Source organism: Scyliorhinus canicula, chromosome 21, assembly GCF_902713615.1.
Source record: "Scyliorhinus canicula chromosome 21, sScyCan1.1, whole genome shotgun sequence".
NCBI lineage: Eukaryota > Metazoa > Chordata > Chondrichthyes > Carcharhiniformes > Scyliorhinidae > Scyliorhinus > Scyliorhinus canicula.
Genome location: NC_052166.1, coordinates 56,010,934 through 56,038,239, shown reverse-complemented (window position 1 = coordinate 56,038,239; position 27,306 = coordinate 56,010,934). Strand labels below are relative to the sequence as shown.

The window sequence follows — 27,306 nt, the reverse complement described above, 5'->3', positions numbered from 1 at the left end:
AACCCACAATGCTGGCCTCGCTCTGCATCACAAACCAGCTGTCTAGCCAACCAGCCTAAACCAACCCCCATACGACATGGAGCCTTTTTAATAAATATCCACCGCAGCATAACTACATTTTAAAAACACCACAGGGAAAAATAAATCACAAAGCATTAAGTTTTTCTTTACTTTTACGCACAGATGTGACTGGCCAGTTGCTATTTTGTCGCAATTAGGACGTGAGACTTTGCGATAATTATATAGATCCCGCTAACAACTCAAAATGAAATGACCCAGTGTGTATGCGCTCCAATGGATGTTAACTATTTAACTTGTAGAGGCTGCTTGGTACTGGCACAAGTCACTGAAGTCATTTTAAAAATAGCAATTTTATTAAGTACGAAAGAAAATGTGAGACATATTTTAGTGCCTGCATTTCTCTACTGGGTAAGTTGTGTGGGTTGGGGAAAATCACAAATACCCCAAAACTGCAAACAACAATGCCGAACAGTTCAAGCTCTGGCTTGGTCATTGCATAAAACCAGTAAGCCGGCATCATTCTGACTCAGCATTATGAACTTTAAAATGAATGCCAAGATTTTTCAGTATGCAGGACTTTTGTGGTGCTGCATCAGTTGAAGATTTCTGTACAATATGTATATATAAAACACCCACTGTACAGTAATTACATTTCCAAAAAGAAACCCACTGGGCTCCATGAGGCATTATGATTTTTCTTTAATTTTGCATACAGATGGCTGGCCAGTCGCTATTCTGCTGCAACTAAGACGCGGGACTTTTTGATAATTATATACATACTGCTAACACTCTAAACAAAATCACCCAGTTGGGTATGAACTCCAAGGGATATTAACCATCTAAATGGGACAAACTGTAAGCGATTGAAATGTCCTCATCCTTACTTGGACTTCCGACTAATATGTTTAAAAACAGTTTCAAATCATCCATGTGCATTCCTGTAAATAAAATGCACAAGAGGCATTCACAATGGCCAAAAGTTTGTCATGTATAGAAATTTTCTAAAGAGTCTAGCTGGTGGTGCTAAGAGTTAAACTGCACAGTCATTCCGTCATCCTTGTCCCATCTAGTAAAGCTCCATCCAAGTTAAATCAAATATGTGAAATGACACAATGTGAATTCCTGCCATACTATCCCATTTCAAAATCCAGGTATACTTAGCAAAGTTGAGGAAAAATGCATAACCTAGAAATGTGTAAAATAAATGTGGCTCATTAACATGGTTAAAATCTCAGGGACTGTTTCTACATTCCATGATCCATGCTAAGGGCTGACTGACATCTTGAACCGAGTGACCAACTGAGATTCGACTGGAATTGTGTGTCTACTCAACTAAGATTCCATTTCTGTCAAAGACATTTAAATACTGATGATGAATGACACAACATGCTGGCATTTCAGTGCAAGTGGTGCAATGCTTTCAGTTCCTCAATACGTAGACTTTTGCCATGCCACCCAGGGAAGACACTTAAACAAGCAGCCAGGGACTTGCATCAAACTACCCCCGTCTTCCTGCACGGGGACAATTTCTCACTGGATATTTCCTTTTGGACATACTAAAGTGGCCAGTCAACTAGCAGTATTGAGAGCCTCTGGAGCTACTTGCCTGCCCTCCTCAAATCACGGATTTGGGGAAAGACGGGGAAATTCAAGAATACAAAATAAAGGTTGAACGGACCATTATAATCATAGTCCAAAAAAAATAAAGTCTATAAATCTTACATACACATTAACCACTGCTTCTGTACGTTGGAAACTCATTTTCACAAGCCCTGTGTGATAAAGGCAAATATATCAAGAGACAACTTCTTAACCCATAATCTTTTCATTTCCATCTCTGTTTTTGTTCTCCATATATGTGTTCTTTTTCCTTTTCTTCCGGTGTTTGTCTCCTGGAACCATTGAGTCCATAAACTGTTTCTTTATAATTTTTATACACCGGGGTCCCAGAAGGAAAGACCAAACTTCGGTTTGAAGTAGAAGTATTAGGTTCATCATCAACTGCCCTTGAAAGAGTATTTCCAGTAGACTGACAAAAGTGTGAAGAATGAGGAGCACCATGCCCACTAATTGATGCAGATGAATCTGGTGGATTTACCACACGTGCCTCGGAAGGAGTTTGTATGGCTTGTAACTGTGGCTGAGTCCCCTTGAGCAAAGCTCTTCGGGCCAGTCTCGGATCCCTAAGTTTAGACTGAGCCGACGACTCTGACCTAACTGATGTTGGAGGCTGCGCAACAGTAGCCGATATCGGAGGCTCTACACGAACAGAAGCCAGAACCCGTTGCAAATTATGAAGTAATGAAGCTGCTTGCTGAGAAGGAATTGTCGCTTTTTGAAACTGCCCACTGTAGGGATCAGCTACTTGATGCATAGAAGTTTTGAAGTTTACTCCTTCGCTCCATGAACTTTTACGTTGAAGACTGGGAACCTGTTTCTGTTCGCTTGTTAATACAATTGGATCAGAAATGTTTCGCTGGAAAGCTGGCCTGGGTTTCATAATCTTTTGGCAGTCTTTCTTATATTCGCTTTCACATGTTTTCACTATGGCTCCTCTCTTTTGTGCATCCTGAATCAAAGCGTTCCAGTCTTTACTTTCCTAAAATACACAAGAGAAAACGGCAGATGTCACAAATGCAAATCCATTCTTCACTCCTGAAAATAAATAAGCTCATTACAGAAAGGAAGACGCTTATTCTTTATAAGTTTCAGGTACAAAGCCAGTTATTCGGTGTCAACAGTTCGAACAATGAAACCATCACATCATCAAAGCATTGCTGCAACTAAATTGTATCAAATACTACAAGGATGATTCAGTGGCTGACAGCACATTTGTCTCTCACTCGTTATCCCTTCTTCCTTATCTGTTGCTACAATATTACGGCTGCTCTTTCCCCATGTCCAGCACGGATTAATCCCTTGATTTGTCATTTCTTTCTTTGAAACCTACATTTGGTGAGTTACTTCATGATTTATCATTTTTTTTCCTTTCAGTTGCGGTGGCATCAGACACTGGGTCTTGGTCCCAAAATACAATTCATTAACAAAGTTAAAATGGCTGCTCTCCGAAAACGGCTAACATTTGGTTGGCTATATAAACATTGATAAACCTTCATTTTAAAAACATGCAGGAGAATTACTGAAGAAAGCGTTCTCCTCCTGGTCTTCAACTAATGTTTTAATGTTCTAAAGCAGCATCATTATAATATTTAGATGTCCAACCCGCATCTCAAGTTGGATCCCAGCGGGTTGGACACTCATCACAACTCAACTGGAAGTGGTTCGGCTCAAGGCAGGTTGGGCTCCTGTTTAAGATTGATTTTGCAATTTAACCTTTGACAAGACCCCAATCTATCCATTTTTGGGAATGAAGATTCATCCCTACTTCTCCATTAATAATGAGCGACATGCATTCACGCGGGTTTACTGTAAAGAATTACAGCAAGGTGGCTAAAGTAACAATTTCAGAATAGCACATGAAGAAATGTTCAATTTTTGACATTGCACTGACTGCCAACTCAACTGTTCCTAGCTCTTAGAAAATCAAAATTGATCCATATTTCATTACCAACCATCAAAGTTTTCAGATTTCCCAGAATGAAGAGACTCAGTCGAGCTCGTGTAATTGTAACATTCATTCTCTGTCGGTCTGCTAAGAATCTGGAAAAGGGTCAAATAGAATTACGAAAGTAAAATCAGTAACACTGTTCCTTTCAATTCAATACAAATTACACATTTATTATTAGAGCAAAGGTGTTTAAACAGGGTCTGTAGATCCTAGTGGATTCGTCAGGTCTTCAGATTTCTGCATTTGTTTGTTTAACTCATTGAGTGCCAATAAAACATTTTCTGCAACAGTTTTTCTTTGGAAAGTTAACACTGCCTTTTCAAAGTTCGGGAGGCCAGTCTGGCAATTGTGTGAATTTCACTGGGCGAGTTGCTGGTTGTCAGTGCGAGTTCCCAGGAAGAAGAGCTTTGTTGGCACCTGGGTTGGCTTTTTATACTTGCAATAGACCTCACAAAAAATGCGATAAAATCACAGACAACCTTTGTGTAAATGTGAAGCGAAACATCATAGAATTTACAGTGCAGAAGGAGGCCATTCGGCCCATTGAGTCTGCACCGGCTCTTGGAAAGAGCACCCTATCCAAGGTCAACACCACCACCCTATCCCCATAACCCAGTAACCCCACCCAACACCAAGGGCAATTTTCGACACTAAAGGCAATTTATCACGGTCAATCCACCTAACCTGCACATCTTTGGACTGTGGGAGGAAACCGGAGCACCCGGAGGAAAACCACGCACACACGGGGAGGATGTGCAGACTCCTCACAGACAGTGACCCAAGCCGGGAATCGAACCTGAGACCCTGGAGCTGTGAAGCAATTGTGCTATCCACAATGCTACCGTGCTTCTTTTCTTATGCCCATACAATGAAAAAATATATAGAGCAACAGATTCTTTAAATAACCTTAAGTTTGCTTCTTTTCCCCACGGTGATGCACACAAGCATTACATGCATCATTGCCTGCCCCTCCACCCTCCAAGTTTGTGACGGATAATATTGAAGGAAGTCCTAAAGTTTAGCAGATTTACAGGGCTGAATCTGAGATTTGATAAATAACTCTCAATATTTTCAGATCTGAAACTGATGGAATTTTAATTTCAAACTACAAGAGTTCCCAGTTCCAGTTTTTTTGTACTCCCCTCACTATCTACTGTCGAGTACAAGGCTTCTGTTGAAATTTAGTATCATCATTCCCAGATATCACGTGAGAGGAGCCTCATAATTCACCTGACTATAAAACAGCAAAAATCACTTGTTCAGATGTTATAATGATGGGCATCTTGCAGAGAGTGTGCGAGAGAGCTATAGTGCGAGCATGCAAGATGCAAACTTCAAGATGATTTCAAAAGGATCTGCTTCTCTTTGTACTCTCTCAGCTTCCTAGCTTTAGACACAGAAAGGCCAATAAACAAGCATGAGGAACTAAATATCTTTTTAAAACTGAAATATTATGGGGATCAGGGTGGGGCCAAACAGTAACAAATCAAAGAAAATTGACTTCACCCAATAGTTCCTTGAAGATTGCTTGCTCTGACGCAGGTAACAATGATGCAATCCTTCTCACATCCTTGAAACCCATCCACCGTGCCCACCTGCACGGACCTGAAAGAGGAAAACCAATGCGTTAATTTATTATTTATTTTCTCCTTTATGACATCAAAACATTGATCCATAAAAATGAAGGTTTACTGGACAGTAGAGATCCACATTCTGAAGGTGGGAACATTGTAAATTGATTCATTTTTCAATCTAATCGAGATCTCTGGAAAATACATACCTCCCAATTTCAGTTTTTGCTTTCCGCATTTATGAACAAGTGTGGACTCCCTTGCTGGGGTGCAGTTGAACAGATACTATTTACTCTCCAGTACCTTCCTGCATTTATGTGCAAACTTCAACATTTAACATTGTATATTTCTTTGGGAGAGATGCACCATAGTTCGGATTGTGGCCTCATCTAACATCAAATTACTTCCAGATGGGACCACAGGAAAGGCACCTAGATCAGAAATCCCAGCTCGTTTTGCCTTATTTAATGCAGGGATGCTGAGATTAATTGCAACGCCCCTATAATCACCCATTTCTCTGCTGTCAAAGGATAAGCTCAGAGCTATGTGGGAAGTTGTGGAGATTATTTTTGAGGCAACCCTAACCATCAATTACAAGGCTTTATTCGTTTTCACTTGACCTGCTCGAAATAAGCTTTTTGCATAGAGGAAAGTTTGGTCTAATTTCAGAGTGGTTGCTGTACACATGCTAGCATTTGATTCCTCTTTCACAAGAGTGCACATCTAGTGGTGACCATTAAGTAAAACACCTTTCCAGTCATTTGATGAGAAATATAGGAGAGCATGTTAAGACCAATTGCTCATATTACAGCAACCTTACACAATACATGCATTTTGCAAAATAACCCAGGAAATTAGTGTCCTGTTGCATTATAATGGATTTCATAACTTTTAATAAATCTTAATGACCAGGATGAAAGCAGCCTAGTCCTGTCACAGGTTGGCTACCTACCAATTTAGACAGGACCAAAAAGAGTATAGAAAACAAACACTGCAAAAATGAGAGCATGGTAACTGCAAATAACGCAAAACAAAATGATGAAAACTGGGGAAAGAGATTTAACTGAATTATCGAATGCTAAGTTTGAGATTTGCATGCTTATTGGTGGCCTTAATCTCTTAAAGAGTTTTAAAATCCTAAAATGTTAGCCCAGACAATCTGGGGGCAACAATTTTGTAGAACATCACTTGCTGTGACACCCAGAATGGAAATTCTATCCATACACCAGGCGCACGCCCTTGTCAGTTGCATGATGCCTTGATATGGAACCTCAGCAACAATGTGCAAAGTTCAAATACAAATTACATCTCGCTTTGCTGATGCTAACAGTTGAATTGCAAATCTGAACACCAAGCTCTTTCAGTAAGCTCAAACTTCAAACAAGCTTTTGCCAAACTTTCAGGTTCACAAAAACCAGCATAAAAGCTTTGTATATGTAATACAAGATCAGTATGCAAGGTTTCTGATATCAACTAGTCAACATACCTTTGTTCTTGTCCAACCTTTTTAAACTCTTGTTCAATTTGATGTATGATTTTCTGTTTCTGTGCATTATAGGGGGTGATCACCCCAATATTACGAAAATTTCCCTTTTGTTTCTCTGCAATCATGCTGATTAAAGCTATTACCATTTTCACTTCCTGTGTGTTGAAATAAGAGCTGTAACAAAGAGGTGGAACAAAGGTGAGAAACAAAGGACAAGGAAAAAGCATGCTACCCGATACCTGTGAATGCAGTGGACAGTTTCCAATAGTACCAGTATGTTTCACATTAAATTACAAGCAGTGCAGTAATGATTAAATAAATGCCCCCGCTTCTGCCATTAACAATTACCACTTTTCCAAATATAGAGAGCTCAATTTTAAGATGACAATCGGCAATTAGTGACTAACACACCAAGTAAATTCTAACCATCCTCAGTTCAGTGGTTGGCATCATACCCAAAAGGCAACATGCCACCTAATATGATCCTGATTAACACAGACCATGAAGCTCTTAAGTTTTATTCCAGGTCTATGCTGAATTAGCAGAAGTGGCAGGAGGTCTGCTAAATTGGCCTCAGCTTGTCTGGGCTGGGGAGGAGCAGGGGAGGCAGCTGAGAAAAGTCATCTTCTCCATAGCTGCCAAAAATGTTGTTTTGGGACTGAGCAGTAGGGAAGCATTACTGTTGGCTTCTGTCCCTCATAATAATCCCACGGGATGGATACCGTGCTTCTATTTGGCACTTTTGCACAACCTTCACACAAGGAAATATTATTGAAAGCAAAAATATGTTAATGATAAACAGTCCTGAGAACAAAGATTACTCTGGTGAGAACTTCAGTACTCGCCCATCTGCTTGACACCAGCAGCTACTCTCCTGTCCTAGCAGATAAGGAATATAAGATAGGAAACACAGCAAAAAAGGTAATGAGGTTTAAAACGCACTCTTTCTCACGGTATTCATATCCATCCGTCACATCAAACAACATGTATGACTGGAAAGGCCAGCTTGGAGAACAGCGCTGCATCTCTACCTTTCTGGAAAAACACAAGCGGCGAGAGGAAGAGAAGAGGAATAATATCATATATATTAGATCAATTAAAAAAGTTATATTTTATTTCAAAAATACTATACAAAACAGGATTGATTTTGATTACAATGCTATACTGGCATTTAAAGTTCCAACAAATATGTTATACATCTCCTACATTTCAATAGCTTAATAGTCCAACCCCAGTTTAGTAAGTTCCTTCAGAGGGCAACAGCCTTTAGCGCATCAGGTTCCAAAGATTACTCCCAGAGTGTGAGACTTTAGTTCTGATTTGCTTAAAAAAATGATAGTGACCATCCCAGTGTGTTATTTACAATAGTAAAATACGCAAGTAATCTTACTGTATGACAGTTCAGTCAAGTGTCATACAAGTGTTCCTCAGTGCTATTTATATAAAGTTTGGCAAATTTAGAAGAGGAAGATAAATATGTTTCAAACGGAGAGGATTCATTGTGAACCATCAGCATCGGGCTCACGTGATGTGAGCACAGGAACGGCTGAAGATTTGCGAGTTCTGGCTCTACTCGTCTTTTAATCCTTTATTTTATCCTAAAGCACATCCCATAATTATCTTATTTTGGCATGTGCGTCTTGCACTATGTGCCTGGACGATCCTGGTTGGAGTTTGGTGAAAGAGTCAAGTTAAATCAGAGAGAATCCCTATTTGATTGAGACAATCGGAGGTGGCTGGGGTGGGACTGAGCTTGCAGCAGCAGTTTCGCTGATGAGCGGGCCTATGCCTTGGCGGTGCTGCTTGCATCGGGGTGCTCACTTTGATGAGCTGCAAAGTTCCCTAGAGAGAACAGTGGAAGGGCAGGAGAGAATCCTGGCATTTGATAGAGAAATCTCCCTGGACTTTGGGAAATCCTGCTGCATGGTGTTTCGGCCATCCTTGTCGACTCAGGGAGTAGGCTCCGGACAAGGAGTGTTTGTGATCCCAGTCTCTTGCGTGGAGTGGGAGGCGTGTTCCTGGCCAAGTTTAAAAATTGGCTGCTATGCTTTCGTAATCTTGATTTGAAACCTGCGTGATTCAGGTTTGATGGAGCACATTGTATCCAGTCTTCGAGGCCCAGCGTTGGTTGGAGGTGTCCGGCCATGTCAAGTCAATTTCCACCCCACCCCCAACGACCTTTCAAAGTGACATAAAATGGTGTTATTATCCTGCAGTTCCTCAATAATCACCGACTTTATTCTCTTGTGATTATGTTGTTGATTTCATGTGGTTGTCATTTCTCCTGATATTTGAGCAGTAGGGCAAGGGTAGTTTATTTTTGCAAAAACTATATTGAATCGGTAAAGTGATATGTGGTTTGTGCAGTCTCGCACCTTTTTTAAAAAAACGTGCTGGAGTCCTTGCATTCATGAGAAGGAAGTGCATTTTAGACACCCCTTATTGCATTTATAGAGAAGATAAGTGGGGCCAAAGCGGGGGTGGATGGTTGGCATGGTTAGATACTTGGATTGAGGATAACCCCCAGTTAGAGCCGATTGCTTTTTTTTGTTGCTTTGAACGTTTGAGAATCCACGCTCAACTCCTTCAAAAGCCTGGGAAGATCATGTATCCCGGAGGTTCCTTCTGATATTAGCGTGGTTGGCATTTTTAGTACGATTGGAGAAGGGGGAATTAAGGTATGGTGGCGCATGCCCGGGTATGGTCAGTGAATCCTTATTCGATTTGTTGAAGTGAGAGTCTGTATGTCATGCTTCTACGTTGTTGGAGTCCTTCTTCGGTTGGGGAGTGGGCTAGATTGGGGGGGGGGGGGGGTTTAGGTGCTCTGTCCCCCAATATCCATCTTGTATTGTGTACAGCGCTGGTCTCAGTTGAAAGTTCTTGGGTTTCTTTGGGCGCTCGTCCCTTAGGAAGGGGCTTTCTTCTCCATGTGGGTGAGCAGCGTGGTTTTTGTCCAGTGGGTTACTGACGGAGGTGCTCCCCTTATCGTTCCGGGGGATTAAAAAAAAAATTCTTGAAGGATGATGGAGCAGATGGACCTGGGTGTACATGTGCCTAGATCAGTTATGGGCAACCTGGGCTAGTGATGGGCTGTATGAGTGGCCCTCCTTCATCTCTGCAAGATTGAAATAGGACTTGTTCACTAGCCATGACCTCATGAATAAGATTAAATACGTTCACACTGAACATTTCATAAATGCGTCATAGAAAATGCTTAATCATTTATATATTAATGGAACTATAAACTTTAAATGGAAAAAAGAAATATTTATACTTTGGACGCAGAGGGAGCACACGACTTTCAATCAAAAAAGATCAGCATGCACCTCACTTCACTTGGTCTTGCGTTATCAGTTGTGTCATGTTGCTATGAAAAAAACTACATGGACAGAAATCAGCGGAGCAGCACGCTGGCGCAGTGGTTAGCACTGCAGTCTCTCAGCGCCGAGGTCCCAAGTTCGAACCCGGCTCTGGGCCAGTCTGTGTGATGTTTGCACATTCTCCCCGTGTTTGCGTGGGTTTCGCCCCCACAACACAAAGATGTGCAAGGTAGGTGGATTGGACATGCTAAATTGCTCCTTAATTGGAAAAAATGAATTGGGTACTCTAAATTTTAAAACAAAATCAGCGGAATGTGGCAACACTGCACGTGGGCAATGGTCAACAAGATGTCTCGTGGGCCATACTCAGAACCCAGATGAGCCGAAGATTGCCCACTGCTGGCATAGATCATTGAAGGTGAAATGACAGGTAGAGAGAGCAATTAATAAAGCATACAGAATCCTTTATTTATAGGGCCATAGAGTACAAGAGGAAGAAGGTTAAGCTGAGCTTATGCAAGACACAAGTTACACCCCAGCTGGAGTAGTGTGTATAGTTTTGGCGCTATATTGTAGGAAGGATGTGAATGTATTGGAGAGAGTGCAGAAGAGGTTCAACAAGATGCAACGTCATTCTTGTTAACTTAAGTAGTAATGTACCAGAGATTTAATAATCCAAGTCCTCTTACTCATCAGTCTTTAACAAACTTCCATAAATGTATTTGGAGGGGAACAGGCAGATGTCAGGGTGCATCCTGTACTGGGTTAGCAGCATCATCACTGGATTCCGCCCACAAATGTTCTGCTTCACTTCATCTTGCAGGCATTTTTGCAACCTGCACATCATTGACTGACCATAGCTCAACTCTCTTGCTTTCTGGAAAAAGGCAAAAATGTTATTTTTTTTAAAGTTGCTTTCCATATGTGAGACATCAAGAGTTTTACAGGTAAATGACACAAATGGTAGTGATCTATTTTATTTCAGCAGAGGCAACCATGTTGCAATGGCATTATGCAAGACACTGCAGCAAGGACACACACTCCATGAATTTGATCCTGGTGTTTGTTGGGAAAGCAGAAACATAGGTCCACGACAAAGAGCAGGTGTAGGCCATCCAGCCCCACCAGCTTCCTCTGCCATTTAATAAAATCATGGCTGATCCTTGATCTCAAACACTTTTTCCTGCTCAACCCCCTATTCCCTTAGAGTCCAAAGATCTATAGTTAAGAAATGTGAAAATACCTTGTTCCAGATAAAGGAGGCAGAGGACTCAATTTCCCAGCAAGCCCAAGAGTCCCAATGAAACACATAAGGGTTGTGCATGCTCAGCGTCCAGCATTCTAGGAACTTTGGGGCCCTGGTAGAGTTCACCAGGGCCTGTACAGTGATGGTGGTGGGGAAACACGGAGTGTAGCAGAAATAGGTAAACCCATGTGACTGGGTGCGTTGGGAGGTAGCAAAAGAGGTACCAGCCAGCAAACGTGCTGCTGTTGGCAGACTCCAGGTAGACAGGAGAAACTCTGGGGAGCTAAGAATTGTTGGAAAGAGTTAAGGCTCATAAGAAGCCGGGGGGAGCCATTTATTGCTCAGTTCGACTGGAGTTTGGAGAAATCGGAGCAATGCTTGCTAAGTGAACCTAGTGGTCTGCGAAAGAGCTGAAATTGTGCCAGTAATTAGAGGCTACAGTACTAATGACTTGGTTTATAAATTTCAGAATTTCAATATTGTTCCTTATTTGCCCAACTCGCATTCATCTCGCGACCCCCCCCCCCCCCCCCCCCCCCCCCCCAACCACCTAGGTTCCTGCTGCTCCATTTCCTGTGATTCTCCCCCACAGCCAAGCACATGAGGAATTCTGGGGAGCTGAGAATTGTTGGAAAGAGTTAAGGCTCATAAGAAGCTGGGGGGGGGGGGAAAGAGGACAACAACCATTTATTGCTCAGTCGACTGGGAGGCTGGAGTTTGGAGAAATCCGGAACAATAGGAAGTGTGCAGCTCTTGAGGCAGCCCAGGTCAGAGCAGCCTTTAAGGGAATTCGAAAGAGGAGACTTGGAATCCTTCATGAGGGAGACAGAACTGTCACCTGATTATGTAACCCACCGTGGGTGCCATCTGGGTGGAATCCAGAAAAATCCATGGGCCCGTTTTGGTCGCATCTGCCATTTATTGTTCAGTTTTGTGCGTTAAATCACAATTTGCACCATCAATATTAGTCTTGCATATATTCAAGCAATGAACATCCACATTTCTCCATGGTAGCGAATTGCAAAGATTCACAAACCTCGGAGTGAAGAAATTTCTCATCTCAGTCTGAAATAGCCGCCCCATTGTCATGTGACTATGACTTCTCATTCTGGACTCATTCAAGTGCACAGGACTGGCTTTTAAAGCAGACCAAGGCAGGCCAGCGACACGGGTTCAATTCCCGTACCAGCCTCTCCAAACAGGCGCCGGAATGTGGCGACTAGGGGCTTTTCACAGTAACTTCATTTGAAGCCTACTTGTGACAATAAGCGATTTTCATTTCATTTCAAGAGAGACTCGTTCACCTAGTTAGCAGTGGGAAAAGATTTTTAATAGTTCTATTGCACTCTCTAACAATGATAGTTCAGGGTGTGACGGTTAATTCTGCTCTCAAACTAACAGCAACATTGCTTGTGTGGAAAAGATGAACAAACATCCATCATGTCTGCTGGCTTCATTTTGTTCTGTACGGACAGGAACGTTCCCATTGTGGGAGATAATCAGAGAGGGAATTTTTCGTCGGGTCAGTGGAGGCCAATCTTTCCTCTCAAGTGCATAGCTGTAGGGGAGAAAATAGATTGCACAGGAAATGGAGCAGCAGGAACCTGGGTGTGATGAGATGAATGAGATTTGGGCAAATAAGGACCAATATTGAAATTTGGAAATTTTTAAACCCAGACATTAGACGACAGTAAAGATTGCACATAGGTAGCTAAAATCAGACATGCACAAACTCATATTTCTAAAGGCATTCTTACCATGGAGATTATGGTTGGTGGAAGTTGCTCACGATCTCCAACAAGAACAAGTTTAGGACATCGGAATATCAAAGGAATCAGTATTTCAGTTTCACATGCCTGCCCGGCCTGAAAACAACAGGAGAAATAGTTCAGGCTCAGAATTGTGCAGTGACGGCTAAGCCTCTGATGGTTAACTCTACATTTTATCTTCAAGTAACAATATTTGACAAATGGGAACAGTATGTGCTGGCTTTCTGTTCTGCAAGGAAAGGAATGTTCCCACAGTGGGAGGTTATTGTCCATTTACACCTCCGCGGCCAGGTCTTTATCAAATTGACATGGCAACTCTCAGCCATCAGAGGGGTAACACATTCATTTTTGGTCAAGGGTCAAAATCAAAAGCAGTGACGTACTTGAGGGACAATGGTTGTTGCCACAAGTTTCAAGCATTAAAAGGTGAACGTTCTACTTTAGTGGCTGATGTTTGAAGTGTTTTTTTGAAAAGGACAATTAATCATTTTGCAATTCCTCTGGAAGACACGTTGAGTCATCTTTAGTGGCGCCACTTTCAGCTAATCACTTTTGAGAATTCACCTGGAGAAGTGGGCCTCACAGTGGGAAGAGCTCATAAGAAGCCGGGGAAGCCATTTATTGCTCACTACAGCTGGGAGGTTGGAATTTGGAGAGATGCGGAGCAATGCTAGCTCAGTGACCTTAGTAGTCTGCTAAAGAGCTGAAATTGTGCCATTAATTAAGAGGCTACAGTACAGCTTTGTTAATTCCATGGAAGACATTCTTTCTGACCTTTGAAAAGCAACCCCCCCCCCAAAAAAAAGGTTTTAAAGTTGAAGCAACCTCTGGTTTTGTATTGTAATTAAATTCAATAGTTCAGCAGATTTAATGGGTGAGCAACTGCACCATTCAGCAAATCCCCAATTAAATTCCCATTTGGTGTTCTGACATAGATGAATGCATTGGCTAGTTTTGATTTTACAAACTCATTAACGGAAGGTAAATAAGCACAACTTTCTTAAGATGAACTAGGGATAAACAATAAACGCCAGACTGGCGAGCAACACCCATATGCCAAGAAACATTTGCTTAGTTTCCAACAAACAAGCAGCAAATACTGGCAGAATGCAGGTGGCATGGTGAGATTCCTGTAAAGGACTGCAGATAAGGCTAATCTGCTAAAGGGCACAGCACAAGGTGGCAAGGAACTTAAGACTGTACAATTAGCATGACTGCATGAGCAAATTTAAGAGTGCCCAAGTTGAACTTTCAATTCACTTTTGCTGCCAAAATATCTTCCCTCTATTCAACTGAGAACTTACTAGACCTACTGCGAGAATCACATCCAAAATGTTAACCTTTCTTTTCCCATTTCAAATGCTGATCTACATACTCCACACAATTTCATTTCAGACTTGTGACCTTTCTTTTTATCCTTAGTGCTCAACTAGTTAGCCATCAGTGTGAAATTCGGGGCGGCACGGTGGCTCAGTGGTTAGCACTGCTGCCTCATGGCACCAAGGACCCAGGTTCAAACCCGTCAGTGGGTCACTGTCCGTTTGCACATTCACGCCGCGTCTGTGTGGGTCTCACCCCCACAACCCAAAGATGTGCAGGGTAGGTGGATTGGCAACACCAAATTGCCCCTTAATTGGAAAAAATAATTGTGTATTCTAAATTTATTTTAAAAAATCAGTGTGAAATTAATTTATACCCACCTCATCCACCACAATGCAGCTAAATGGCTCATGTCCCAGTTTTCGGAATGACATCTCCAAAAGCATAATCCCACTGGTACTCAGAGTGCAGCAGATGATGTGCGAATCCAGGATAATGTTTAGCTGTGTGTCCTGGGTTCGACCTCTAAGCTGGAAAAAAGCATCGAGGAATTCAATCTAAAATCCCCTAATTAAAATAATAGGTTCAAAAGCAAAACATTAGACCTTAGAGGTATGCTTGGGGAAGAGCAGGAAGATGATATTCTGGCACATAAATATTACTACTGTAGCCACCTTGGTTGGCCACTTCCCGACTCCAAAATGGATGCCCGCTAAGAATACAGGGAGAAATGGCCAAGTGCAGGGAAACAAGCAGGTGCAAAGTTTCCTGTATATTAGGACTTGCAGAACCCAGACGGAACCAAAACCAAAAACCATCTGCATAGGAATGAGCGATCCCCGGGAACAATTGGATACATTAAAGAAATTAAGACCAAACCAGACTCCTCGGCGCCAGCAGGAGCCAAGACAAAGGAAGGCCAACGGACACTTAGGAACCGCCCAGCGATCAGGGAACAGCTCCAGTATTGGAGAAATCGATCCAAGTGATCAGAACTTAGTCAAATCACTTGGAACCAGGTACGGGTTCCGCCCAAAAGGGCGCGAAGCCCCTGGGGACTATAAAATAGAGTCCCCAAGTTCAATTTGTCCTTCTTGACACTTGGCTCTCAGCGAGGAGAGACCAGCCTAACAGCTTCTTGGCAGGGTCTCTCAGCAGCTCGAAACAACCCTTGACCGTGACCTGCCCAGCAGCTGCACCAACCAAGTAAGTGTCCAGTCAACGCATGCTACGAGATAGGCGCTCCTAGCTACCAGTCCATACAAGCTTGAAGCCTGCAGACTCAGAATCAAACGAAAGGCCATTTGTTCCCCTGACCTGGTGGGCCAGTTTCCAAAGCTAAGTATTGGCCTTTTAGTGTTAGAGATAGTCTAGTGAGTAGTGTTTTATGCATGAGTAGCGATTGGCTGTGTATATAATAAATGTGTTTTGATTTGAACCTTACTAACTGGTGTATTGAGTTATTGATCAGCACTTGAGCTTGAACCTCGTGGTGGTATTATAAAGATACCTGGCGACTCTAGAGCAAGGTGATTAGACAGAGCAATTAAGTAAAGGCACAACGAGCAACACTACATCAAAGTTTAGTCTCCTATAACATTCCTCCTCTACCACTGAAACTGATATCAGCTACTGGATCAGGAATAGGTTAGATGGGGGAAAACTCGTGTATCACTTGAGTAATGGCACCATAGCAGTTGCTGATGCATTGACACAATGGATCACGACATTAAGGAGCAAATCAGTAATGTGGTTAATAAGTATTCCAGTTGTTAAGATGATGGTTTAATCTAATCCTAAAATTAAAAGTTGACAAATGAAACAGCCAGAAAGCAGCACAGTCCTGAATAGTGCAATAATTAACATTTTGTAACTTGAGTTCTCATTTTCATTTCTACTGCTGTTTCTCAAAACAAGTCCTCCCTATCATCAGATAGCAGATGCATCCAAGCATTTTCATAGAAATCACAGAATCCTTACAGTGCTGAAGGAGGCTATTGGGCCCACTGACTCTGCACAGCCTCTCCAAAATGGCACCCTACCTAAAACCCAATCCCCCACTCCATAACCCCACCGAATCCCTGGAGACTAAAGGGCAATTTAGCATTACCAACCCACCTAACCTGCACATCTTTGGACTGTGGGAGCATCATTAAGGGCAGCACGGTAGCATTGTGGATAGCACAATTGCTTCACAGCTCCAGGGTCCCAGGTTTGATTCCCGGCTTGGGTCACTGTCTGTGCAGAGTCTGCACATCCTCCCTGTGTGTGCGTGGGTTTCCTCCGGGTGCTCCGGTTTCCTCCCACAGTCCAAAGATGTGCAGGATTGGCCATGCTAAATTGCCCTTAGTGTCCAAAATTGCCCCGTAGTGTTGGGTGGGGTTACGGGGATAGGGTGGAGATGTTGACCTGGGAGTAGGGTGTTCTTTCCAAGAGCCGGTGCAGACTCGATCGGCCGAGTGGCCTTCTTCTGCACTGTAAATTCTATGATAATCTGGAGGAAACCCATGCAGACACGGGAAGAATGTGAAAATACTACAACATTGATTGGCCAGGTCGGAATCGAACCCCGTCTCTGGTGCTGAGAGGCAGCAGTGCTAACCACTGTGCTGCTTTCTGGCTGTTTCAGTTGTCAACTTTTAATTTTAGGATTAGATTAATGTCGTGATCCATTGTGTCAATGCATCAGCAACTGCTATGGTACCATTACTCGAGTGATGCACGTGCAGTAATTGAACATAACCGAACAGCTTATTCTCCGGTTATGTCTTAAGATTTAAGGAAAATATTTACATTTAAAATGACTTCTATATGAAAACCCTTTAAAGTGCTTAATGACATGATTCAGCTACTCTTATGCAGACAAATCGATAGCAAGATTCGTTAGGCAACAGTAACTATTTATTGCAAGTAATAAAAGGTATTCACTTTCCAATATATTAAAACGTTCAGCAAATGGACAAGTAGCTACCAATGTGAATTGCAGTCATTTGACAATTGCAGATGCAAGATGGTGGAAAAACAGCCAAATCTTTCAGTTCTTACCTCCTTCAGTCTGCGTCCAAGTTCCTCCCTCTCCCTCTCCAATTTTCTCCTTTCTTGAATTACCAATTCAATCTATAGAACAGATGGCAGGACAAAAAAATGTTGGTTTCCAAATTACTTCTCAAACTATCACACTAATAGTAACCATGACTAATTTCTGAATAGAGGTTCCCCATTCTTTTGAAACACAAATGCAGACACAATGTTCTCAAATTACAATGCTAAATATATGTATTAAATAAATTACCAACTATTGCTGATGATACATATACCTTCCTAAGATCATCCAATGTGATTTTGCTTCTTGCACCACAAAATGACACATGAACTCTACAAGACATACTGTTGCTCAGTTAGGAAGCCAGACTCCACTGTGCTAGATATCAATACTTCAACTATGGCAGATGTCCACAGCCATTTAAGCTTTTGATAAAATCTTAAAAAGCAAGCAAGATGAAAATAATGCAACAGTACGCTGAAGCCTGTTTGATTATACCGTGAATGGTAGTTTGTTTTTTCCGTTTTAAATTTACCTAATTCTTTCTTTTCCAATTAAGGGGCAATTTAGTGCGGACAATCCACCTACTCTGCACATCTTTTGGGTTGTGGGGATGAGACCCACAAAGACATGGGGAGAATGCGAAAGCTCCATACGGACAGTGACCCGGGATTGAACCCGGGTCCTCAGCACCGTGTGGCAGCAGTGCAACACTACTGTACCACCGTGCCTCCCCTGTGAATGGTGTTGGTCAGAGAATAATTTCTGGGACAGACCATTATTCACAGTGTGATGGCCATTGATCAAGGGAAGGATGAATACGATCTATAGACCGAATCTAAAAGTGAACACGAATGAAACTACCTAATGAGGTTGTTAAATTTCTTTTCAATTGAACCAAGTATTATGGGGTTCACTTGCCCCGCATTGCAAATCACATCAGGTTCTTAAGGGACTTAACCACTAAATGACGAATTCCGAAAGCTTACCCATTAAAAAGGTAAGTCAGAAAGATAAATTCAATTAACACCGATCGGCAGTAATTAACAGTTAGGTAAAAAAGCTCAACTTTAACGATTGAACAGACTTCTTACTATCCTACTCAGACCAAGTCGTTAAGTGACAATATCGAACAACAACTCTCAGCACCTCTGCATAAACATCACTCTTCTCAAATCTCATCTTCTCTGCCTCTCGTAAAGATCTCTCTTATGCCCCTGCTACCCACAATCTTTGTTTTCATCGCTCTCCCTTTCTTGTCCTCTCGGCTCTTTCACTGCCTTTCTCGGTCTCTAGCTACCTTTCTTGCTCTTCTCTCTCTCTTTCTTCTCTCTGCCTTTCTTGCTCTCTCTTTCTGCCTTTCTCGCTCGTCTCTCTCGTCTCTTTATCTCTGCCTTTCTCACTCTCATCTCTTTATCTCTGCCTTTCTCACTCTCGTCTCTTTATCTCTGCCTTTCTCGATCTCACCCCTCTCTCTACCTTTCTCGCTCTCTCATCGCGCTTTGCCTTTCTCGTGCTCTCGTCTCTCGCTCTCATTTTATTTCTTTATTCTGTGGCCTGAGAAGCGCACAATCTTATTCCCACAGTACTTTAACGTCTGTATTAATAATCAAGTGCTGATAAGTTTATTATTATAAGTGATTAACATTTGTTCAAACTAAATTTCCAGTCTTTCTAACATATCTATTAATGAGTTACATTCTTTAATTGTCTCATAATTAAGGCTTTCGACTTAACTAATCTGGCTGGTTTCCAATAATACTGATTTAGTTTTTATTAAAATGGCTTCCATCAATTTTAGCAGAAGATGCTCAAGCACATATTAATTCAAACTACAAAATGATGGTCACACTTAAATGAGTGATTTTGAATGTACCAACAGACTACAGGGTGGGAAGCAGGAAGGGGAAGCAGGATATAAGCTCGGAGAAAGATAGGACAGATTTTACAGAATTAAAGAACAACCAAGAAAGAAAAGTCAGGGAACTGTGAGGGACAAGAGAGGTGCAATATGAGTATGGGGAGAAGGTGAGCCACATGTTGGCGCACCAGCTGCAGAGGCAGGCTGCGTCCAGGGAAATATTGCAGATACTTACTGGGGATGTGGTGTGTGAGCCGAGAAGATAAATAAGGCGTTTAGGGAGTACTACCAGAGACTTTATGAGGTGGAAGAGAGGAGAGGGACATGGGGCAATTTCTGGACGAGCTGGAATTTTCCCAGGTGGAGGAAGCAAAGAGACAGGCGTTGGAGGAGCCCCTGGGGCTAAGGGAGGTGCTGGATAGTAGCAGCGGTATGAAGTCGGGGAAGGCCCCAAGGCCGGATGGGTACCCGGCAGAATTTTATAAGGAGTTTGCGACGGACCTGGCACAACATCTGTTAGGGTCATTTAATGAAGCTGCCGGAGACGATGATGCAGGCAGTAATCACGTTAATCGTGTAAAAGGGAAAGGACCCGATGGAATGTGGGTCGTATAGGCCCATATCACTATTGAACATGGATGTGAAAGTATTGGCTAAGTTATTGGCGGGGAGGATGGAGGATTGTGTCCCGGGGTGATTGCAGAATATCAAATATCGTGAAGGGCAGGATGTTCGCGGGGTAATGTAAGACGGCTGTTGAATGCAGTGATGAATCCATCAGGGACTCTGGTACCGGAGGTGGTTGTGTCCATGGATGCGGAGACTTGTTTAAGGTTTTGGGAAGGTTTGGGTTTGGGCTGAGATTTGTGGCATGGGTGCGGTTGCTGTATGCGGCGCCAAAGGCGAGTGCGAGGACGAATAATATGACTTTGAGAAGCTTTGGTTTACACAGGGGTACGAGGAAGCGGTGCCCGCTGTCGCCGATGCTGTTTGCGCTGGCCATAGAGCCATTGGCGATGGCTCTCAGGGAGTCGTCGGAGTGGCGGAGATTATATGGGGACAGAGGGAACATCAGATGTCACTCTCTGCCGATGACCTCCTGCTGTATGTTTCGGATACGCTGGAGAGTAAGAGAAGGATTATGGGCCTGCTTGGGAGGTTTGAAGGGTTCTCGGGGTGCAAACTGAATGTAGATAAAAGCAAGGTTTTCCCAGTGAATGAGCTGGGACAGTGGGCTAATTTGGGGGGGGGGGGGGGGGGGGGGGGGGGGGGGTACCATTTACTGCAGCAAATGATAGGTTTGGGTATTTGGGGATTCAGGTAGCGAGGGAATGGACATGGCTCCATAAATGGAACTTAACAAATCTGGTGGAGGTAGCCAGGGAGAACCTTAAGAGGTGGGATACACTTCACTTGACATTAGCAGGGAGGGTCCATGTGGTGAAAATTAGTCTTCAGCCGAGGTTCTTGTTTGTGTTTCAGGCTCTCCCGAACTTTGTACAAAAAGCTTTTTTTCGGAAACTGAACACGATAATTTTACACTTTGTGTGGGCGGGGAAGGTGCCGAGGGCCGGGAGGACCTCTGACTAGGTAGTCAGGGAGCCCGGTGGTGCAGTTCACAGTGAAGATATGGAATCAAATGATGAGGCATTTTAGGGTGGAAGTGATGTCAGTGTTAATGTCGCTGTGCGAGAATCATGGGTTTGAGCCTGGGGGGGATGGATAGTGTGTACAGGAAGGTGGAGGGAAGTGGTCAAGGTAAGGGATCTGTATTTGGAGGAAGGGTTCGCCAGTCTGGAGGAGCTAAGGGAGAGGGCAGAGCTGTCAGGGGTGGGGAGGGAGTGAGTATGGAGCGAGGCACTGTGTAGGGTAAATGGGACCTTTCTTATGCAAGGATGAGCCAGATACAGTTTAAGCCGGAGCACAGGGTGCATATGACTCAGGCGAGAATGAGTGGGCTCTTTCGGGGGTAGCAGATTAGTGTGACGTGTGGCAGGGGCTAGCGAATCATGTTTTGGGGTTGCAAAAAAATTGGGAAGATTCTGGGTGGGAGTGCTCTTGGTCTTAGCCAGGATAGTGGAGGCAGCGGAGGACCTGGACCCTTTGGTGCCGATATTTGGGGTTTCAGAGAAGCTGGAGCTCATGGAGGAGGAGGAAGGCTGATGTCGTAGCCTTTGCCTCAGATTGCATGGTGGCGAACTTTACTGGAGTGGTGATCAGCATCGTCACCGGGGATAGCGGCTTGGTTGGGTGACCTGTACCCCTTCCTGCGGTTGGAGAAAATACAACACGAGTTAAGGGGCTCTGCAGGGGGTTTTGAGAAAAGGTGGGGGATGTTAAAAAAGCAGGGGTTGTTTTACTTATTCCGCTGTCCAATAGTTTAAGTGATTGCATTTCACTCATTTCATATCAATAAAGTAATTACACAAGTAACATGGGAGTCTTCCAGGAATGCTTACAACTCAAATGTACATTTCCCAAAGATATATATAGATCTACAACAGAAACATGCTATTCAACCCATGAGCCTCCTCTCACTCTATTTCATTGGGGACTCCAGGTTCCACTGCACCGCTGAGTGTCAAGTGATGTGTAAAGGAACAAGTTTATTTTTATTCCATCCGATCAAAGAATCATCACCCAGAGTGGGCAGAACTTTCCTAGACAACAATGCCATTTCTTCAATGCTTCTTTCACTTTTTGTTTGGGCTTCTTTTGACATTCTAATAAATTACATTTATAATTATGGATAGAAATTTTAGGTTGATCACAAAGTACAAATTAAGTCCTCTATTAGGAAAGGCACTTTCTATAGCAGCATTGCTTCAGCAGGGAATGGAGCACTACGCACTTTTCAATATTTCTCTCATGCAGTGTGTTGACATTGCCAGTGTGAATTTTTAAACTTGCAATCTTGATTTCTACCTCGTTACAACATTTATACAACATTTTTGGGGCAAACGAGTAAACCTTTACTCCATTGCTTTGACCTCTTGATATAGTAAGAGATTTTTGTTGTCACTTTGCCAAGACTTTTGGCATCATTATTGGAATAAAATGATAGTGTAATCCTGAAGCGCTATATCCAGATTGCGTGAATAAACAGATAGCAAGTTGGCTGCTGTGGGAAAAAATTAAAGGAACAAAAAAAAAGTTGCGACCAAGGGCAACACAGCACTGATTACTTCAGAACTCTGGGCCAGCAACACATAGGATGTGGAAATTGGTAAGGGCTTCTATCATAGTTCAACAACTCATTTTTGGAAATAATTTTTAATTGTGATGACAGAAAGGTGCACAGAAAACATTCTCGTCGTTCACATCATATCATAGAATCTTTACAGTGCAGATGGAGGTAATTCGGACCACCATGTCTGCATCAATCTCTCGAATGAGCACTTCAACTAGGCTCACTTCCCCACCTCATCTCCGTGCATTGATCAATTCACATGACCTGCATGTCTCTGGACACTAAGGGGCAATTTAGCATGGCCAATCCACCTGGCCTGCATATCTATGGACTGTGGGAGAAAACCTGAGCACCTGGAGGAAGCTCATGCAGACACAGGGACACCCAAAGTCAGAATCCAACCTGGGGCCTTGGCGCAGTTAGGCAGCAATTCTAATCACCATGCCACCCTCAGAGGACACGATATCAAGCATATGATTTCAGTTTCCATCAAGTATATAATTTGTGGATCTGCCATTCCGTAGGGCAGGGACTCACTTTAGGTACCTGGGGGTGAAGGTTGCCTGGGAGTGTGGGGGAGGCTCCGCAGGTACAACATTTCTAGTTTGGTGGGGAGAGTGAAAACTGATCTGGCAAGGTGGGATGGTCTCCCTATGTCACTGGTGGGTCGGGTACAGGCGGTTAAAATGAACATGTTGCCGCAATTTCTGTTTATTTTTCAATGCCTGCTGATTTTCCTGCCAAAGGTTTTTTTCAGAGAGATTGAGGGAAGGATTACTTCGTTCATATGGGGAGGGAAGATGGCCACAGTTAGAAAGATGCTGCTACAGAGGGGAAGGCAGGCAGGGGGTTTGGGTCTTCCGAACCTGATGTATTACTACTGGGCGGCAAATTTGGAGAAGGTGCGGAGCTGGGTCATAGGGGTTGATTTCCAGTCGGTCAGAATGGAGGAGAGTTTGTGCAGGGGGTTAGGATCGAAAGCACTAGCAACAGTGCTGCTCCCGATAGGCCTGAGGAAATACTCAGGGAGTCCGGTAATAATAGCTTCATTAAGAATTTGGAGGCAGTTTCGCCAACACTTTGGGTTGGGGGCAGGGTCAAGGGAAATGCCGATTCAGGGGAACCACAGATTTGAGCCTGGGAGGTGGGATGGAAATTTTCCGAAATGGGAGGAGAAGGGGATTAAGACACAGAAAGATTTGTTTCTTTAGGGTCGGTTTACAGGATTGAAGGAGCTGGAAGCGAAGTATGGGCTGGAGCAGGAGGAAATGTTTCGATACATGCAGGTTCGAGATTTTGCCAGAAAGGAAATACAGAGCTTCCCAGTGGAGACTGGAGAAGGAGGTAGTGTTGGCGGTTTACGGAGGTATTTTGGAAGGCACCACTGGAAGGGATCAAAACAAAGTGGGAGGAAGAGTTGGGAGAGGATATGGAGGAGGGGTTCTGGTGCGAGGTGCTCCGGAGAGTGAATGCCTCCACCTCATGTGCGAGGTTGGGGCTGATACAGCTGAAGGTGGTACACAGAGCACACCTCACGAGGGCGAGGATAAGCCGATTCTTTGAAGGAGTAGAAGATGTGTGTGAACGTTGCCGTGGGGGTCGCCCCAAGGCGGACCCTGATAGGTTGGAGAGCAACCTCTCGACCCTGTGCCCTGGTGTGGCGGGGGACCTGTTGGAATTCTTGACTCTTGAGAAGGTTAAGTTTGATCTGAGGGGAAGGATTCTACATTTCATGGACATTATTCATTATACACCTTCAAGACCTTGGGTAACATTAGTTGGGGCGTGTGGGTGGGAGGGAGGGGGGCTGTGTGTGTTAATGGCGACTATGGGTGATCCCTAATTCCTTTTTGTCATTTGCGTGAACATGCGGGCTAATGTTTGGGGTTTGGTGGGAGGATGGGATCGTCGTTATTGATATGGGGATTGACATATTTGTTACTGATTGTTTATTGTTAGTGGGTGTAAATTTGGGAGTAAATGTGAAAAAGGAGAATAACATTAAAAAAAAAATAAAGTATATAATCGGTGGAATAATCAGTGTATAGTTTTGCCATTCCTCTTATTTTCAAATTCGGTTACAATTAACTGACATGGACATGGAATAAGAATATACTATGCTCACCAGTATTGCTACGAGAGTTAACTAACTTTAATTATCTCCTAGCACAGATAAAGTATTAAAAAGTGAGAACTTCCTAATTTTTCAAAAAAATACCTACAGATTTGGTAAAGCTCTTCAACCAGCTTGGTAATAGATCTCCACACCACTGCTCATCCGACAACAGAAAGATATCAGAATTTACCTTCTCCTTGTCTTTTTTGATGATGGCACATTTCTTCCCCAGTTCATCTAGCCTCCTATCCAACCAATCCTTTCGTCTCTGGTTGCTCTGATCGGCATCAGATTGGCACTTCTCTGCACAGCCACAGATAATCATTTGGAATTGAGAGAAATAATAATTTAGAGGCATTTAAACGCAAGACAATATCTTATTCAACAAAATGATAGGTATCAAAACCTTACCCAATGAATCCCTGATCAATTATGAACGAGTCATGCGCTACAGACCACAACACTTTGAAGGTCGACTTTGCATTGAACTAAAACTTATTTCAAGTAGTGAAAGCCAAAATTAATATCAAATATTTACCACAAACTACACTTTCCTTTCATACCAATTCATTTAATACTTGTGAGAAAGCTATGCAAGTCGGTCAGTAAAGAGCATTCTCCCTTCCCATGTGTGTGTGGTGGGAAAAAATTCCGCCAAAATTTCAAAAATTACAAAACTTCCAACACCGATTTGCCGTTTAAAATTCTATGCTGGCTGCCCTCAATTAATTAATACATTTGCAAATGCTTGGTAATTTATTTATTTTTATAAATTTAGATTACCCAATTATTTTTTCCAATTAAGGGGCAATTTAGCGTGTCCAATCCACCTAGCCTGCACATCTTTGGGTTGTGGGGGCGAAACCCACGCAGACACGGGGAGAATGTGCAAACTCCACACGGACAGTGACCCAGAGCCGGGATCGAACCTGGGACCTCAGTGCCGTGAGGCAGTTGTGCTAACCACTAGGCCACCGTGCTGCCCTAATGCTTGGTAATGTTATCTGATTCTCTTCTCCAGCACTGTATGATATTAATTTCAAATTGTTTTCCACCCAAAGAGAAAACACTTACTCAATCTATGATTCACTTGATAATCCAGACTGAACTTTGATACATCAAAGTGAATGGCTTTCTCAGTTCCCAGTCTTACCAGGTTCACATCTCCACAGTTACCTGAAGAGAAAAAGCATTGAATTATTAACCCCCTATTTGTGAAATTCTATGGTATTAACTGTACAAGCTCACAACTTGTCAGCAGTAATTAAATACTGCAGCCACTTTACTTTTTAAATACTGCATGATTATTAGGCATTTGCACATTAAAATAAACAGTTCCATATCTTTAAACAGGGTGCATGCAGCTAGTCTGGTGATTAGAAACGTCACAATATTTTCCTGATGTTTGCTGTGTGCAATTACATTTTCAAAATGCTTTCATTTAGTGGGAGGAAGGCAAAGAGTGAGGAGATCCTTATGGCGCGTTATAGCATTCCTATTTAATATGAAATGGGCCTACATGCTACCGAGTAGATAATCAATCACTACCACTTAATGATGGCAAGTCAAATTTCAGTTTGTTGAATACCATTTCGGATTTTAAAAATAATTATGATTTGGAAATTGAATTGCACCAAGTTAACTTTTTTTTAAAAAAAAGAGCAAACGGTATACCTAGTGCATTATTCTTATCTTTGCACTTTGACTTAAAATCGACAATGATTTTCTTCATGAGGTCGTCAATGGCGGCGTTTGATGGTGCACACACAAGAATCCTGGTTCGTTTCGTTCGAATGTTCCTGCTGTCATATGGCTTAACATTCTCTTGTTCCTAGATTTGGAAGGTACAAAGAAACATGAGAAGGTACTGGTAGTATATCTGAAAAATACTTCCCATCTTTTTGCCCTTTAAACAAAATTATTTGAAAGGTTATACTGGCACCTATTGCAATATTAGGAGATTTTACTTTCAGAGAGGCAAAAGAATAAAATATATACGTCTGAAGAATGCCACAGCTTTTATTAATATATATTTCCAGAAGCATAAAGCTTCAGAAGGGTGGGACTGACTACCCTAAACAAACAATTATAAGCCATTTTCCTAATGCTGAATGTGTGGGTTATCTGAAAGATTAGTAAAATCAGGGAGCGACCAAACACATTGCTAGAACCATTACATGATGCACAGTGGAATTCTAACTTCTTGAACAGAAAGACAGACTTGCATTTGCACAGCACTTTTTACTACCACTGGCTGTCTCGAAATGATCTACAGGCGATGAAAGCAAGAAGTATAATCACTGTTGTAATGTAGGAAACACAGGTAACTTGCTCACAGCAAACTCCCACAAACAGTAATTTGCTAATAACCAGATGGGCATCAGAGAAAACGTCCCTATTATTTGAAATAGTGTCATGGCATCTTTTGCATCTGTCCAAGCAGAAAAATGGGAGCTGTTTAACAGCTCATCTGAAAGATGGCACTTTTGGCAGTGTGCCGGTTATCAGCATTGGCTTTGTGCTCAAGCCCGGGTTTGAACCCAAAACACACGCCACTCAGACAAGAGTGCTACCAAATAATCTACAGCTGAAACGCATTAAAAGCATTGGGTGGAGGGACCAGAGGCCAGGTGTCTCTCGTGCCTTCCAGCTGAAGAATGAGGAGCAAAACTAGTCCATTCTAAATGGAAATGAAGAGTAAAAGTTGAATTATATTTACCTCTTGTTGCTGCTCCCAGACTTTTGTCTACATTCTGCCACACCAGGATCTCATCAGGTCCCAAGATTTTGGATTA

General features: G+C 42.7%; 1 protein-coding gene across 1 annotated transcript in view; it reads right to left on the bottom strand.

Annotated features, from left to right (window-relative positions):
• Positions 1 to 352: 352 nt before the first annotated feature.
• The window catches only part of LOC119955456 (probable helicase senataxin), a 140,057-nt gene continuing 113,103 nt past the window's right edge, over positions 353 to 27,306 (bottom strand). The window contains 12 exon segments of the mRNA XM_038781647.1: positions 353 to 2,620; positions 3,594 to 3,681; positions 5,096 to 5,194; positions 6,647 to 6,820; positions 7,589 to 7,681; positions 10,656 to 10,843; positions 12,970 to 13,077; positions 14,682 to 14,831; positions 17,347 to 17,418; positions 24,702 to 24,814; positions 25,586 to 25,687; positions 26,186 to 26,342. Coding sequence (XP_038637575.1) covers positions 1,847 to 2,620; positions 3,594 to 3,681; positions 5,096 to 5,194; positions 6,647 to 6,820; positions 7,589 to 7,681; positions 10,656 to 10,843; positions 12,970 to 13,077; positions 14,682 to 14,831; positions 17,347 to 17,418; positions 24,702 to 24,814; positions 25,586 to 25,687; positions 26,186 to 26,342 — 2,118 coding nt within the window. The 3' untranslated portion in view covers positions 353 to 1,846.